At 31.8% G+C, this 18,134-nt stretch overlaps 1 protein-coding gene and 2 pseudogenes across 1 annotated transcript; 1 reads left to right on the plus strand and 2 right to left on the minus strand.

Moving 5' to 3' along the window:
- Nucleotides 1–290: 290 nt before the first annotated feature.
- Nucleotides 291–4,224, plus strand: LOC128394547 (myb-like protein AA; annotated as a pseudogene).
- Nucleotides 4,225–4,272: 48 nt separating this feature from the next.
- LOC128394773 (protein grainyhead-like) lies at nucleotides 4,273–7,958 on the minus strand. The gene is given in 8 exon segments (XM_053355140.1): nucleotides 4,273–4,902; nucleotides 4,904–4,939; nucleotides 4,941–4,997; nucleotides 4,999–5,188; nucleotides 5,191–5,206; nucleotides 6,010–6,171; nucleotides 7,572–7,725; nucleotides 7,727–7,958. Coding segments are annotated over 8 exon segments (1,332 nt in total). The 5' UTR covers nucleotides 7,876–7,958; the 3' UTR covers nucleotides 4,273–4,334.
- Nucleotides 7,959–15,784: 7,826 nt separating this feature from the next.
- On the minus strand, nucleotides 15,785–17,228 carry LOC128394722 (uncharacterized; annotated as a pseudogene).
- Between the last annotated feature and the right edge of the window lie 906 nt (nucleotides 17,229–18,134).

Genomic DNA, 18,134 nt, shown 5'->3' on the forward strand with positions numbered 1-18,134 from the left:
GGTTGGAAAAATCAAAGGATGATCAGCATTTTGACTAATGATTATTGGAAAAGTGAGTGATTGAGAGGTGAGAGAGAGAAATGGGTGAAAATTGGCTTATAAATGTAAGGGTAAAATGAGATTATCGGATTAGTTATCAAGTGTCAATTGATAAGTTAACAGTTATTGAAAGTTTTTGATAATCAAACATCAACAGTTAATATTGTTCAGTGTTGAGACAAGTCCAAAATTGAATCACCAGTGGATATTCAATGTATAAGATTAAGTGAAAACCAGGGGAAAACGAAAGCATGATTAAGCTTCCATCAGCCATTGGGCTTGTGATATTATTGATACTGAGTGAGCTTCAATGGACATTGTTAATTCATGCATCAGATGATTCACTGATTGCAGGTAATTCACTATTGGATGGTGATCCAATTTCATCCAATGGCACATCAACATCAACCTTTTCACCGAGTGACTTTTACATTGTTGATTTCAATGAAACTGATTCACCTCATGAGTTGCCAATTTCTATCATCATTACCATCTTCCTCTTCATCATCATCATCATCATCATCATCAACTTCACCGCCATCATTAACTGATTCATTATTGCCATCATCATCTTTAACATCAGCTGAATCCGCATCATCAGCTTCATTCAGCCTTCCTACGGATTTATCAACAATTCATCATCTTCGGCAAACTTTTCAATAACCTATCAATTGGATGACCTTCATTCAGAAAGTTCATTTCAACATAATCGTCAAGATATTGGTCCATGGGTTAAACATGATTCCAATCCAGGTTATGGTAATCGTCCTTCATCATCTTCGTCTTCAATAGAATCAATGACGATTATGATGAAGATGGTAAATCAGGTCCAGTGCATCGTCCAAGCAGCTCAATTTACAACAGGTGAGAAACGAGAAAGCGAAAAGTAAACAAACAAAACCATGAAAAAGAAAACACAATTTTCTATCCCAAAACCAATAATACAAACGAACAAGAGATAAATTATCAGCTCCAATGATTGAACATTATAACAGAAAAGCAACATGATAATCACAATTTAATCTTCTTCCAACAATTGATTTAATCACAATTTAAGAGAATCGAAAAAAAAGACACAAAAATAGATTGCGAAAGAGAAAAAGTTGTAAAAGATGAAAAGATAGTTGATACCAACAATTTTCCTTCATTTTTATCCTCAATTTCTACTCAAATTACTTTGAATTTCTCTTCTTCTCTTATACATGATGATTACTGTTGGAATATTGTTGATATTTTACCTTCTTCTTGTTTTTTTTTCGCTGCCATTAAAAGAGAGAAAAATAGATAGAATTAAGTAGAGAGCGTGAAAAAAAGCGAGGAGAAGGTAAAAAAAGTATTGCTTGTCTTTTCGACTGTGGTGTGAACTCCAAACTCTCAGGTAAACAGAACCAGCGAAACATTCATGTCATTTATTTAGTCATTAAAGGAAAAAATTACAGCAAAACAAATCAACAAACGACTTACAAAGCTCAAAACTCTGAATCTTTTGAAATGAACATTCAACCTTAGATTGGATTCTGTTTCTTTCTTCACTAACAACTAATGATCTAAAAGCTCTTCTCCTTTTCTCTTTTGTTTTCCTTTCTTTTCTTCCACTAAATTCGTTTCTCTTCCATTTACGTTTTTTCTTCTCTTTTCTTTCTCTTCAATCTTATTTACTCTTCTCATAGGCCTTCATATCAACATGGTGGACCATCATCTCATTCTTATCCCACATCTTCACCATCTCCTTCTTCTTCTTCTTCTTCTTCTTCGGGGAAATCTCAAATTCTAAGACATGAATACAGTTACCAACCAGCATCAGGTAGATCAACAGGTTTCAAGTACAATGGTCCACAGGTAAGACAGTCTCATGAGGATTCAAGTTCTTCCAATAAAGAGGATTATCGTCGAGTAGCTCGTAAGGATATGAGAAGAGATCATCATGAAAATGGTAATTCTGGTAATCCAGTGGGTGGACCTGTTGTACATGAATGGATGAATATAGATCATGGTAATTCAGGTTCATCTGAAGGTAATGAAGGACCAATTCCACCTCTAATTCACAGTCACATGGACCTCATCATTCATATTCTAACGGTAACAACAATAGCCCAAATAATCATAATAACAATAAGCATCCATCAAAGTATCAATCTTCCGGTTATCAAGCACAACCGGTCCTCAACATCAGCCAATTCAACCTCCTTAACCTCAAGCTCAATCTACGAGTGATTCAGATGATACTTCCTGGGGTAATAGTCAATCTTCTGGTGATGGTTCTAATGAAGGATCACCATCAATTCAATACGATGAACCCTCCATGAGACAAGGTTATGATGAGGAAGCTAGTGAATCAGAAGAATCAGAAGAAGATGACGAGATAACATCCAGCGGGCCTGAAGTCATTGTTAAACATCAAATTCATCATCATTCACAACATCAGGATCAACAACATCAAACTGGACCTATTCAACAACATCATGTAACAATTAACCACCCAAGCCTTCGGGCCCAACATACCAGTACCTCAGGCTCATGGTAATAATAATAATAACCATGAAAGTGCCACAGGGTTGACAAAACATGATGAAAACTATTGGAATGGTCCATCATCATCAATGGATGGATTCAGTAAATTTCGTAAAATGAAAGAAGCGGAAAAAGAGGGATTAATGGTTTTACCCATGTCGCGAGTTCAGATCAATTCAAGAGCCGATAAACCCCAGAAACGAGAGTACAGCGTTTCGACAAAGTACAAAAAAGGTAAAAAGTATGAAAAGAAGTACAAGAAGGTAAAATCGAAGAAAAAGAAGAAGAAGAAAAAGTGCTGCAAGAAAAAGAAATGTAAAAAGGCGAAAAAGTGTAAACCCAAGAAGAAAAAGTGTAAAAAGCCGAAAAAGAAATGCTGTGAAAAGGAAGAAAAGGAGTGGGGCGAATGGCCTGAAATGGAAGTTGTTTTCAAGAAGCCCAAGAAGAAGAAGAAGAGTAAAGGATGGGACTCATGGGGAGGTTACGGCGATTCCTATGGCAGTTACGAAGGCAAGGAAACGGAATATTTGAATGCTAAAGATATTCTTGGTGCTGAGTATCTTGTCGAACCTCCGATTGGTAATGCTGATATTTATATAGAAAGAAAGAACCTCATTCGGAGGAAGAAGAGGAAGAGCATGAAGATGAAGAGAAGAAGATCAGAAAGAGGATAGAGAAGATAAAGAGCCTGCAAAGATCGAACCAATGAGTGCGATTAAACAGCGAGAAACTGCCACTGGAATTTCAGAAGGTGGAGATAATTCTGGTGGAGCGAATGTCCAGAAAAATCAACAACAATCGAAACAATTGAAGCCAGTGACAAAGTACGAAGTCGATCGACCTTATGAAGTTCACGAGGTGGACATGTTTCCTAAATTTGAATCTGACCCTCTCAACTTTGGTCTCTGCTTTGGGTGGTGGTTTCGACCCCATGCTTAACAATGCAAGATTAGATGCAAGATTTCCCGGATTAACAGGTCCATTTAGTGGTCAAGAAAGTAATACAGAAAATAAAGGTGACATTGGAAGGATAAAAAGCAAAGGCTCAACAATAGGGAACACAAGAGATTCGACAAGGATTGGAGCAAGTGTGTCACTCAATAATGATGGTGAAAGGTCATCAGTAACTAATGAAAATAAATACAAAAGCGACCTCAACATCCAGAGATTATTGATGTTGATGATGTATCAGCATCTTCAAAGGTAGAAACTCAATCTCAACAAGAACAACATCCAAATCATCAGCCGACAGATCAACAACAAACACGAGTAGACCTTAGGACCGGTCAAGTGTAAACAATGAATCTGGTCGAGGTCAGGTTGAAGGTCATCTGATTGGAAGAAGATGAATGAACCAGATGAGCCATGGAAAGCCAATCAAGCTCAGATTGAAGGAGATAGATGGTCAACTGATATTATTCATCGTAATGATTGGAGAGTCGGTGCTAAGCAGCCTCCTCCAAAAAGTGATGATGTCGTTGACCCTTGACCTTCTCTCAGGTCACTACTAACATTTTTCGCATCATTTTTACTCTTCTCAATTAATAAATAAACGTAATGACGTGTAGATCACATCACCCCAACGATTTGGAATTAACAAAGTTCAATAACTGCAACAAAACTTTTTCATTATCAATCTTTTTTTTTTTCAACAAGAATCATTCATTTATCTCGAAACACTAATTAGTTACTATCTGAATATTTCAGAAAATTTTTACACTCATTATTGGGACTATCGACAAGTGTAATTCAAGAAATTTTTTTTTCGAAATAAAAAATACTCATTAATCAAACCAGAATGAAAAGTTTGCAAACATTTGTTGAATCATTGGAATAGTAATTAAGAGAATGGACTTACTTCCAGTGGCGGTGAGTTTACGTTTGGCAGCTCTTCTCTCTTCATCTCGAGTTTTTCTTTCTGCGCCTTTATCACAGAAGACTTTAATTTGACAGTAGCCCCGATGAATTGGTGGACTTCCCTCGCGGAAATCATCAAAAGTGTCAATCTGAAGGTGTAAAGGTAATCCCTTGACCCCCTTCTGATTGCTGAAATCAGTGCTCAAACATTGCACAGCAACGTTGATCTTAGCAGGTCCTTCTAGAGGATTCCAATAAAAAGCAATTGAGTTATGTGTCACCTCCTCAATCGGCCCAATGATACCGGACGAGTTCTTAGTATCTGCATCAAGGATTCGCTGTTTAACTGAGTGTTGACGACTATGCCAAAATTGCCATGATTTAATCTCATCTTCATGTAATTTCTCCTCCCTGAACACCAATAACACCAGAGACTTAACTGTGGCACTTTTTAAGGGTAGCAGGATCAGAATATATTCTAATGTGATCCCATAATTGACCTTTATTGATATAAGTGATCCTATCATCTTCTTCTTTGGCTTGTCGATATTGGTGACTCTAGATAATATTTATAACCGACTTCGAGAATATTTTGGTATTTGCACTTTATCTACTTCAGAATTTCGGTTATACTCATTCCATGATCGTTTTCCGCCGGAAGTTTTGCTTCCTCCTACAGTCGATGGTGTCGATGAGTTTGAATTGGACTCTCCGGTTCCAGAGACTGGTGACGTTAGATTAGGTGAGGTAACGGTTATTGTTGTTGAATGGTCTACTGTATGGAAACAGGTAAAATGGCCTAAGACAAAAAGAAAGTGACAGTTCACAAGTGGGTGGGAGGGCAGAGAAAGAGTATAAGAGAAAGAGAGAGAGAGAGGAAGACGAGCAAGAGAAAAGGTGAGTGTGGTGGGTAAAAAGGAGAAAAACAATTAGCAAACAATATAAAAAGCGAAATGTAAACAAAGGAGAAAAAAGTTCTAACAATAAGAGAATGAAAAAAAAAAAGAATGCAAAGAGATGGGTGGAGATAGCAAATTGCATTCTAATGCAAAGATGATAATGAGGATGATGAGGGGATGATGAGGATGAATATAAGGATGAATGAGCTGTTTGCAATATGATATAGCAAATTTTGCGTAAACTACAAGAGCTACAAAACTAACATAGGAAAAGTTTTCTTTCTGCAAAAGTGAACAAAACTATTCAGTGTGTAAAGTTAATTGTTACCAATTTAATATAACTGCGCACCTAATCAACATTATAACCATGATAATATGTTCTGATAGTGGATATATACACAAAGGTAAAGAGCCAATCATGATTAAGTGTTTTATAGTTCAGCATGAAAACTTTTTTTGTGTAGGAATTGAATGGAGAAGAGGAAAAAAGTTAATTAAGATTAAGATCAATGGAAGATGATTATAGTTAGTGGTTAAGTGTGTATGTATGTGTATGTATGTGTGTGTAGAGATGATTTTCATCCTTCTCTCTCACTATTATGATTGAAGAGAAAAATAAAACAAAGAAGTTTTCGAGTTAATTTAAAAAGAAAAGGGGTCCAGATAATAGTAATTAAAATACGTCATGTTAACCAACAATTACCTGATCATGATTTGTTACTGATCCTGATCCAGTTACACCAGTAGCAGTGTAATAGTCACTATAAGTTATATAATCAGTTGTCAGGTAAACGGTGCCATTGTTACTTGGGCGACCTGTTGCTCCTTGGGCCACTGTGGCATGAGATGCTACATCTGAATTGACCTGAGGTGGTTCAAGTGAGTGGTATGAAGGTGAAGGTGGTTGGGGTTGGGGTTGTGTTGATGGTGTTGGTTGGCATTGGGTTGAAGATGAAGATGAAGCATCACAGGTTGATAATAGTGTTGATAAAGTTGTAAGTGTTGGTGGTGAACATGATGATGTTAATGATGATGATGATGATGAACATTGGACAGGAATCATCGGTTTTAGTGTTGTTGTTGTGGTTTGTTGATTATCATCATCATCATCATTGTTGATGTTGTTGTTGTTGTTGTTGATTTCATTTACATTGTTGGTGTTGGTGTTGTTGTTGTTGTTGTTACAATCAGTAAATTCATCAGCAGCAAGTAGTTGATAAAATCAATGATTTATCACAATAATCCAACGATTTAAATTGGTTAAAATCCAATGTAATTGTTGATCCAGTTTGTGTCATGATTTAAATTGTTTGTATATATATAAATTAATTGTTATTTAATAATCACCACAAAGGAAAAACAAAAACACACAAAATTTTTGATGAACAGATGATTTACAATTAAATCAGTTGAATTCATGGAAACAAGAATAGAAAATTAAATGAACAATTAACATTTGATTTACAACAAGACATATAAACTTTATCAAGATTAAGAATTTTAATTTTGGCTAATTAATATTAATAGTTGACCATCATCACCATCATCAGTGAATAACAACCAATTTACAATTTAAATTGTGCATTTGATATTTACACCTAAGAACCACAATCTAACCATCACTAGCCAATACCTTGCTCTGCAATTTAACAATTAATCAAATTAACCTTTTTGATTAACCGATGATTTACCTCAAGAAATCAATTAAATCACCGCAAGAAAGAAAAGATAATCAGTGAGATTTTTTTTTCTCTCGCGATTAAAGTGCAAAGATTAACAGAGAGTCTTTAGGATCCAATGGGTTGGAGAAGAAGATGATTGATATTCAATTGAATTTGGAATCAAAATCAATACACGAGGAGAAGAAGAAGAAAAAAAGGAAAGAAGAAGAAGAGAAATTAATCTCATATGATGATGATGATGATGATGATAAAGAAGAAGAAGAAGAAAAAGGAAAAAGAATAGAATAGAATAAGAAAAAGAATTAAAGGTAAGAAGAAAAAGAAAAAGAAAAAGGAATAAGAGAAGACAAAGAAAAAGATGAAAGCAGGTGAATAGATTACATAGAGTTTTTTTTTGTTCTTTTCTTTTCTTCTCTCAACCTAAACAATTATCATCTACCTGAGATCTACAAGTACTTTATAGCGATTGAGAGAGTGGGTGAGAGAGAGAGAGAGAGAGATTATCAACTGATTTTGAGATGAAAGGTGAAGATTTAAGATGAAGAATGGATTAAAATGAAATGGTAGAGATTTAGATTATTACCTGGACAGTGTAAGCCGTATTTGGTTCAAGATCATAAGCTGGAGCAGCAAAGGTTAGTTGTGTTCCTGGGTAAGGTTGAGCGGGTGCCAGAGAAATGACCGTAGTCGGTGGTGAAGGTTCAAGCTCACGAGTTTTCGATGCTGAATTTGTATTGGGTGGCAACATTTACCACTGTGGCGGGTGAAGCAAGTGGAGGCATAGAGGAGTCCAATGGTTCCTCCTTTATATTCACTGTAAATATTGTTGTTGATGGTGATGGTGATGGAGATGATGGCGATGATGACTCGGATATTTTCATTTTCATTTGAATCACACACAAGTGAAACAGGTTTTTCCTTTTCCGAGATTCTCACTGAGAGAGAAGAGAGAAAGGAGAGAGAGAGAGAGAGAGAGAGAAGAGAGAGAAGAGAGAGAGAGAGAGAGGATGACAAAAAATGAACCTGAGAGAGAAAGAGAGAAATGTAGACAGAGAAGAGAAAAAGAAAGTAGAAAGAAGGAAATAATGAAGGAAAAGGTAGAAAGAGATTTTTGTTTTACTCTCTTCGGTCTCTGTCTTCTCTCTCTCTCTCTTCTTACCTACGATGATGATAAACTGCATCCTCCTTACGTTTGAAGGAAAATCTTTTTCTCTTAAGATAATGAAGAAAAACATAAACGCCTTAGTAGAGACTCTCAAGGCGGGTTGAGTTATTTACTATTCCAACGTTGAGTCCATTTTAAAACGACGCCTCCTAAAAGGAGCGAAACATGAAAATCATTTCTATCTTTTTCTCTTTCTTTCTCTTTCGTTTATCATCTTTCATTTTCTTAAGAGATTTTCTTATTAAGAAAGCGCATGAACATCTTCTCTTTCTTTTTTTCTCTCTCTCTTCGACCAAAGATCCAACCTCTAAGGTACTTTCTTTTTCTCTCTCTTTTTTTTCTATCATCATCATCACTCATTCGCATTTCTTATTCTCATCTTATCGTTGTTACTCTGTCTCTTTTTTTTTCTTCAACAGGTAAAGAAGAGAAAAAGAAAGACCTGAAGAACCTTCTTCATCTTCATCATCATCATCATCTTCTTCTTCTTCTTCTTCTTCTTCGTCTTCTTTGTCTTGGAACTTTCTCCTTCCCTCTTTGTTTCTCTCTTTCTCTCTTATTCTCTCTACCAAAATTTCTTCTTCTCTTTCTATTTACCTGTCTATTTATCTTCTTCTTCTTTTGCCTGAGGTGAAAACCTGAGTCCCTTTAATTTTCTGGTTCTTTCCCAACCTGAGCTTCTTTTTTCTTATATTCACTTTCATCATCTTTTTATCTTCCCAACCCCCTGGTTCTGGTCTCGGGTTGTCTAATACATTTTTTTTTCTTCAATGAAGGTGAGAGAGAGAGAAAAAAAAGAAAAACTTTTCATCATCTTCATCAACAAACAGGAACAACGACAACACAAAAGAAATTTCATCTTCATCAGAATTTTTTCTTCTCTATTCAAATTATTATTATTCCATTTTGTTTCTCTCTCTCTCTCTTTCTCTATCATTCTAATCATCTTCATCCACTTGATCCTTAATCATCTTTACTCTTTTTCATCCAACAGGTTGATCAATATCACCCCCATCATCTTCATCATCTTCATCATTAACATTGATTAAACTCAACGTAGTAAATTAGATGATAATTGATTTGATTTCTTGTGAATCTTTTAATCACCATTAACATCATTTCTCTCATCAAATTCAAACAAACAATCAAATCTAATCTCTTTCCATTTAATTTGAAATTACACGAAAAAAAAAACACACACACAAACATCATCTTCCTCTCAGTCTCATTATCATCATCATGAACATATATAAATGGCCTCAGGTGATTCTGAAACATTAATCTTCTATTTTTCAATTTCCTTACCAAAAAATTAAGAAGAAAACAAAAAATCATCAAACTTTTTGCGTGCAGAAAAAAAATATCATAAATATAATAAACCCCTTACACTTACATCATCCTAATCATCATCATTAATGGTTGATAATTTGTAAAATCAAATCTAATTTACAATTGGTATCAACAATTACAAAGAATCTACGAGAATCAAATCAATAAGTTCCAATAAGTTAATGAAAATCTATCATCATTATTGGTTAAGATGAAGATGAAGATGAGGACAATGAATGATGATCAGTTGGTGATATTAATCAATGAAAAGACATTACAATTTATTGTGAATATTTGATCATCAATTAACAAAGAGGAAGAAACTTGAGAGTTGATTATGATTTTGCACTTTAATTATCAATAAATCAATTGCAATTAATGTTAAACAACAATGAAAGAAATGCAATAAGATTTGTATAATTACATTGTAATCATAAAGTTTATTCAATTGTTAGCTAATAGTTAATGTAAACATAAGATGATGATGATGATGAAAAACATTCACAGGTAGTTGACAGTTATTCAGGTAAATCTATTCAATTTAAATATTACATGTATTATCAATATTATGATTAACAATCACAATTAACAACAACGGTTATAACTAACAATTATAGACAGAATCTTAATTTGTATTTTTATTATTACAATCAAGTTTCATTTAAACAGCATGAATGATTACATTGCAATTGTGAATTTAAATAGAATCAATTTACGATCAATTGGACCAACAATTAAACTGATTTTACTCTAACAAGTAATTGTTTTCATATTTTTCCATTTTCTTGGTTAATCTATTGTTAGATTATAATTCATTTTCTTAATCATGATTATCTTGCTGATTTTCTGATTACCTCTAACCCTTGATGATGATGATTAAACATTAAAGGTATAATAACATTTACCTGAAGATGAGGATGAAAAGTCAGTGACTCTTACACCTTATTTACATTGGTTTGTTAATATTTAGTTGATTGTTGTTTAGTTTATGTTAAATTATCAAACAATAAGCAGTTAAGTAAAAAAAGACAAAGAAATAACTTTTACAATTACAATTGAATTGCAATTGAATTTCAATGTGTAGGCAATTTAAGCTTTACCAATATTCATGGATATGCAATTGTGTTGAGTGCATCTTACAATCATTGTTAACAAATGATAATGATTAAGATGATGATGATGATTAGGATGAAGATGAAGATAAAACGATTTACAATTTACTGTAAATTTTGATGATAATAAACAGTACTGACCATTGGTCATGGAGAAAAGGAAAAGTCTTTCCATAGAAAAGTTTCTCTCTTATTATGGTTTCCATTGTGTTACGATTGCGTTTTGATTGTAACCTTTTCTTACAAAGGCCTTTGTTAATATCTTCTTTATCATCATCATCATCATCATCATCATCATCATCCTCTCCATCATCATCACATTCATCATAATCCAATGATGATGATGATGATAAAACCACAAGGAAAAAAGTCAATCTTCAAATTACCTTTGTCATATTGTTATATCCTAGAAATTGGCTCAATACTTTAGGTGGTGAAAGTATTTAACTTTTTTTCTTGATTGTAATTGTTAATTTGCTTTAATACCTTCATGTTGTTATTGTTGTTGATTTGATTTCAATTAAATTGCCAAGGTTATGATTAAATTGATGAAAAGCTTTTGTTTCAATCAAGTTAAATTTTGGCTCAACGAAAAAAGTTCATTTCTTTCAATACCTCTGATTGTTTCTGATTAATCTTAATCATTTCTGTAATTACAATCACTTGATTGGGTTTCAATTTATTATTATTATTGATTTTTGTTGCTGTTATTTAATAGTTACACCTTAATTGTTTGCTAATACATAATATATATACCTGATTATTATATTAAAATGTTAATTGTTGGTTAACCTTTTCTGATTTTTTTTATCATTTTTTTTTAAACTGAACCTTTTTTTAAACTTTCCAATGATTAAGGTTATTGCAATTTAATTGCATTGTGTTATTAATCAAATCTCAATAGGATTTAATTGCATTTCTTGATTAACAATTAACCTTATGTTGATTCTGATGAGATTGATGTATAAAGAGTTAATTTAGTTTGACCAATCAATAGTAAAGTGGCTGTAAAGTTAACTAATAACAATTTGAATAGTTGGAAGGTTAAATCAGAACAAATTATATTTAACTTTTATTTAATCTAATCAAAGTGAATTTATAAATTGTTACAATGAGAGGAAAATTTTTACTTTTCTTTTACCATAACAAAGTAAAGTAACACAATTAATGATCGACCAACAATCAGCGACGATTACAATGAGCAAGAGCAAATTAACATGACAGTTGATAGACAAATTTACACACACATACACACACAATCAACCAACAATTAGCATAATTATTGAAACTATTGGACTTGATAATCAAAGTTACAGATCAAAATTGTAATCAGAAAAATTGTCAACGGTCAACAACAAATTACCAAGGAAAAGTTTTTTCAAACATTTGAGAGAAAAAAAATTGAAAAACTCAAACTTGTTGCATGTTCGCAACAATCAATGCATATAATCAACTAATCAACCAACTAACTATTAACGATGATTATGATTGCAAATAATATTATTTATGTGAATCAATTTTATCTCTCTTTCTCTCTCATTAACTATCAAGAGAGAGAGAGAGAGAGAGAGAGAGAGAGAGAGAGAGATATTTAGTTTCTCGTAATCCGATTGATGCAGCCTGGGACATGTAATGGTTATCAGAGAGAGAGAGAGAGAGAGATGATGATGTTGATGCCGTTGATGATGATAATGATGATGAACAGAATCTTAAGAAGATATTGAAGAGAAAATTAAGAAGAGAAGAAAAAAACACTGACTTGCCTTAAAGTCATAACTTTTTCTTAGGACGTCTTAGAACCAGGCCGTTCTAAGGTAAAATCAATCATTTGATCCCGTTTTATATGTTACCTTATAATACTTATTATATTTGCCCTTTTCAAATGGTAACAAATCTTATGCTGCTTTTTGAGATATAATTAATTTCAGTTTGAAAGATGATCATTAAGATAGAAAGAGAGAGGATGATGAAGATGAAGATGAAAAGCTCTGAGAAATTAAAGTTAAGAAAAAAAGACGAAGATGAGAATGATGATTTCTGATGAAGGAACCATTAGGTAATGTCAACACCCGAACTGACCTCAAGCATTTTCATTAAATTGCGTTTTACTTAATAATAAACTTTGATTTCTGATTAGTCGTTATTATTATTATGGTTCTGATCATCGTTATTGTAATTTAATTTCATTTAATTTGATTTTCATTCACCTTTTACTTTATTGTTTTTCTTTTACTTTGCTTTCCATTCAGGTAAATTGGGTAATTTGTTACTCTAATTGTGTTTGTGTTTACTTGATTAACTTTATTTTAAATTTGGTTAAGTTTTCAAGAGCATTTTCAAATCAGTCTCATTGTTTGATTTGCTTAATTGTGTATATAAATTAGTTGATTAGCATTCAAGATAATCAATTGATAACTTTATTACTTTTACCCTGGGTCCAGTTTAATTGTTATATTAACGCTGATTAGCAATTTAAGTTTTATATCTAACAATCAATGTTGATTTAATTATTACCACAAGATTAGTTAATTTTAAACAATTTAATTGATCATCTTTTTTTCAACTTATTCTGTATTAATTGGAAGTTTTTTTCTTTAATTTTATCTATAATAATTAACTGATTAGTTTAATGAGATTATGTTAATTTAATGAAATCTTAATCAGTTAATCAGGATTAAAGGTAATTAGCAAATTGAACCTTAATTTATTTTAACTTAATAGTTGAAATAAGTTAATGATTTTTAAACAATCAATTTAATAATAAGAGGAAAATTATTTTTATACAATTAAATTAATTACTGTTAAAATACCTTTGTCAATAGTAATCAACGATTGTTGAGTTAATTAGCTTGTGTTCAAGAGTAACAATTAAGTTTGACAGAAACTTTTGTCAAATTATTGATATTTTCCCATGTTAATTAGATTAGTAAATAATTTCTGATGATTTAAGATTTTCCATCATTCAGATTTTACCCTTGAGACATTGAATTAGATTCTGAAGTAAAGAAATAAAAATTCTGAGCAATAATTCAATCAGAAAAAAAAAGTTAAACTAATGATATTAAATGGAAATTGAGATAATTATCAACATCGTAATGATAAAAATAAAGAAAAAAAATTAAACGAATGATGAGAAATACATGTTGATGAATTAAAGGAGCAATTTGATTAAGAAATTAGTTGAAGATGAAGTTAAAATCCTAACGGTGGCCTCATCTGAACATGAACTTGATTAACTATTGGTGAAGATGAGGATGATGATGGAAGATAAAGTGAGAGAGAAGAGAGAGAGAGAGAGAGAGAGAGAGTCATTTGTATCTTCCTTGTTCTCTCTCTCTCTTTAATTCATTGATAATTATAATTAGAGGTTCAGAGTTAATCTCTCTTACAGGTAACCTTAGGTAGAGAATTTTTGAAACGAAAATTTTTCTCTCTTTTCCTTTTCATCTTTAATTTACATTTTCATCATCTTCATCTCTACTTATCTTCCAATCATCTTACACCTTAACTTCATCTTAATCTTTATTCAATTTTTCATCCTCATCTTTATATTGACCCAAGTGGCTTAGACTTGAATCGTGACCTTTGTTAGGTAAACAATCAATGGCAATGTTATTTACACATAGATTAGTAAACATCATCATCTTCATCTTCATCTACATCTTCATCATCATAATCTTACCTTAAGGATTTATCATCTTCATCCTTCACTATTATTATTTTTCTCATCAATGTATAAATCAAAGTAACGAGATTCAATAGATTCCTCCTAGATTTAATTGTTTACAATTACTTTTCCAATTTCAGTTAATTCCGTTATTATATCAGGTGAATAGGATATAACTGTTATTGTCGCGAACTGTTCAACTTTTTAAATTAGAAAAACTTTTTTGATTCTTTATTTAATCATCAAATTAAACTGTGGACTTGATGATAACTTTGATTGACCACATCAAAGTAAAGGTCACTTTCGGAAAATGATTATAACAAATTATCTGTTAATAGTTTATTAGGATGATTAACATTAGAAATTGATTGTTAGTTGAATATTAATTTCATCTTTCTAATTGGTGATTGATTGTAACACTTTGATTGTCTCAAACTATTTCTTTATGAATACATAAATTGATTTAAGATAATTAAAGTTAATCGTTCATTTAATTGCTCGATTTATTGGATTATATTATCTGAATCACTTGATAGCAAATTATTACCTCGTTTCTTGTTACCAACCAACTGATTTACAATTAACATTAAATTTACTTTTTTTCTTTAATTGTTACTTGTTGATTTAATATCGATGATGTAATTTTAACCTTTTCTCTTAATCTGTTGTTAATCATTTTGATTATAATGATTTGATTTTTGTTTTGTCTTTCACTTTAATCATCTTCATTAACAATCTCATTTCTCTTACAACTGTTTAACTTGATGATTAGTTGAAAGTATAATTTACTAACAACGTAATCATAATAATATAAGAAAAAGATTTTAAATTAATTATATTAATTGTGGGAATTTCCCAGAATAAATTAATATTATTTATAATGAAAACAAAGATTGATAAAGAGAGAAAATTGTTTTGTTTTAAATTGATTGTTTTACCAATGGAATTGTTAATTTCACCAGTAAAGTTAATTGTTAAATTAAATGAGCGAAATGATAATTCAAATTCAAGAAGAGAAAAATTTAGAAAAACAACCATCTAAAAGTTACCTTGCTTAGAGATTAAAGAGAAAAGAAAACCAAAATCAAATTCTTTAATTAATTTTGAATAAATTGAATAAATAAAACAAATAATTAATTCCAAATTTTAATTGCGACAATTTGATTGAGAAAAAAAAATTTAATTTAAATTTGGCTCTGCAAAATTCAGTTCCAATATTCGACAATAGGGTGAGTTAGTTTATAGAAGTAAAATTTCAAATTTTAAATTTTCTTGGAAAAGTCAATGAGCTTAAATAACGAAAGAGTAAAAGTTTAACCAATTTCTTTAATTAATTAATTAGTTTATTATTATTTGATTTGTTTATTTGATTGTTCAAGTAATTAGCTATTAAGAATTATTTAAGAAATGCTAGTGAAGAACCAACAATTTTGCCGGTCCGCTGTAAACTGTAAGTATCTCATTTGATTTTGGTTTTGTTTATGTTGCAAATTTTCAGACAAATTTCATTTGATTCAATTTGATTTAATGTTTATTTTTGTCTTTTTTTATTAATTGTTAATTTTGGTTAATTTTCAACATGTTTAGCTTAAGTACTTTTCTACTGACTAGTTAATTAGTCGAAAGAGAGATAGAAAAAGAAAGAAACAAGTAAAAGGAAAAAATTGATTTTCTGTTTGTGTAATGATGTATAAGAAGAACAAGAGATTAATGGCTTATAAATCTTTAAGAGTGTTTGTTAATTGATACCAAATGGATTAGAGCAACAGCTGATTTGAAATTCTTTCCGTTCTTATAAATAGGTTGATGCCGATTGTGGATCAGCGAGTTCATCTGCTTCAGCCTTTCTCTTTCATCGCGTTTCCTTTGGTATTCGTCCAAATATTCAGCATAAACATGGTAAAATTCGTTAACCGCCTCCTGATCAATTCCTTCTCTGGCAGCTACTTCCTCCAAGGATGGACATTGGTCCATATCCGCGAAATAAGGGACATCACAAGTTCCATTCATATATTCGGGAACATTTTCTAACCCAATAAGATCATCGATATTGTTTCGATTGACAAAAATGACCAATTCTCGAATCTTGGGAGGAGTAAAGGTTCTAACCATTCGGTAAACAGCCTTGAGAACCACTGGCATCTCATAATAGGCCACATAACCAACGGACGATGGATAATTACCCTGGATGAATGACATGGTTTCTCTTAATGAAGACATATCCATGGCAGTCACGGCCGGATTACGACAATCATAAATCAAACCGAACTTCATTCGTGTTGAAAGTGCGATCCGATCAATCATCTCAAACCAAAGATACAAAGACGTGTCATGAGAGGCATAAACTCTTTGGGCACCGGTGGAACACAAAGTCGAGAATAATAGGTGATCATACCTTTTTTATCTTTAACGTACATATGATTGGCACCAATTCGAAAGAATTCCTTTGGAAAATCAGTCTCTTTGATCGAATTGACACCAACTTGTTTTCTCCATCTCATTGATCGAACCAACATCTTAATTGCTTCATCTGCTTTTCCATCCTTCTCATCTAAATATCTCCAGACAAGATAATCATTCTCCATCACTCTGGTGTAATCATCTTTTTCGTACAAATCACAATTTTCCTGATATTCCTTGTCAAATGAATCACGAATCGATTTTACTTTCACAAAATCTTCATCACTCATTTCCCAAATCGATGTCATGTTTATCTAATTGTTTCTCCTTCTACTTTAACCAGAGGAATATTTTTTCACCAGTTACAGTGGGAACAGAAAAGATGATGATGATGATAAATGGATAAAATTCAATTGGATCAATTCACAATAATGAAAATCGATGATTTTAAAAAGACAATTAACTTGAGAAGGTGATGATAATTAACTCGATGATGATGAAGATTCAAAAATGAAAGAAAATCACTAGCATCTTTTGTCTTTAACCGAATCAACAACTTGAATCAGAAAATGGAATTGATAAAAATGAATGAAAAATTCGAATGGATTAACAATTTATTCGACTCATTAATTAACCAACAAAATAAATGACATCATGTAGAATTGATGATTTATTGAACCCTTTTAATTGTTGAGAGTTTCCTTATATCTCGCAATAAAAGGGACATGATGATTTAAATTGTACAAAGATAATTTGTTGATATTTTCCTGTTAACTTGGTAACAGTAGACGAGAAAAAAAAAATGATTGTTGTTAATTGTTGATTAATTTGAATTTCCAATCAATTGTATCCCCTCAACATACTTTGTAAAATATACGATCCAGAGGCGATTGTTGGTCGACACATACAGAAACCCGCTCGATCGATGAACGAAAACTTGAAACTGAATTTCGCATGTTCAATGCACTTCGCAGCCTCATAATCGCAACCATATTCACTACAGGCGTGGACACAATAATCGTCGTTGTTATTTTTACACAGAATATTTTCACAATATTCACACGAAACTGTTAATGGAAAAGGAATCGAAAAAGAAAAAGAAAATTTCATTCCAATTGATTAGCTGATCATCACTTTCATAGAAATTGATGGAACTTGATGATCTTTTAAGATGACAATTAACTTTATTCCTCTCAATTAAAACAATCAAAGTGAAAACTTACCCATGGTTAATAACATGATTATTATTGAAACTTTGGCACAAACAATTGAAACTTTCTCCATGTTGATTGAATCTCATTCGGTTCCAAATGAAAGATCAATGACTGAATAGAAATTACAATTTAGTTTTTTCTTCTCGTTACCGATTATATTAATTTCATTCGCTATCAAATTAACTAATCCCGTATTTGTAGTTCTTAAATGATTTAGGAAAGTTAAACACGTAACAAACTAAATGAAAATAAGCGTAAA

This window comes from Panonychus citri, unplaced genomic scaffold (genome assembly GCF_014898815.1).
Source record: "Panonychus citri isolate SS breed McGregor unplaced genomic scaffold, ASM1489881v1 Contig00140, whole genome shotgun sequence".
In the NCBI taxonomy this organism is placed as follows: Eukaryota; Metazoa; Arthropoda; class Arachnida; order Trombidiformes; family Tetranychidae; genus Panonychus; species Panonychus citri.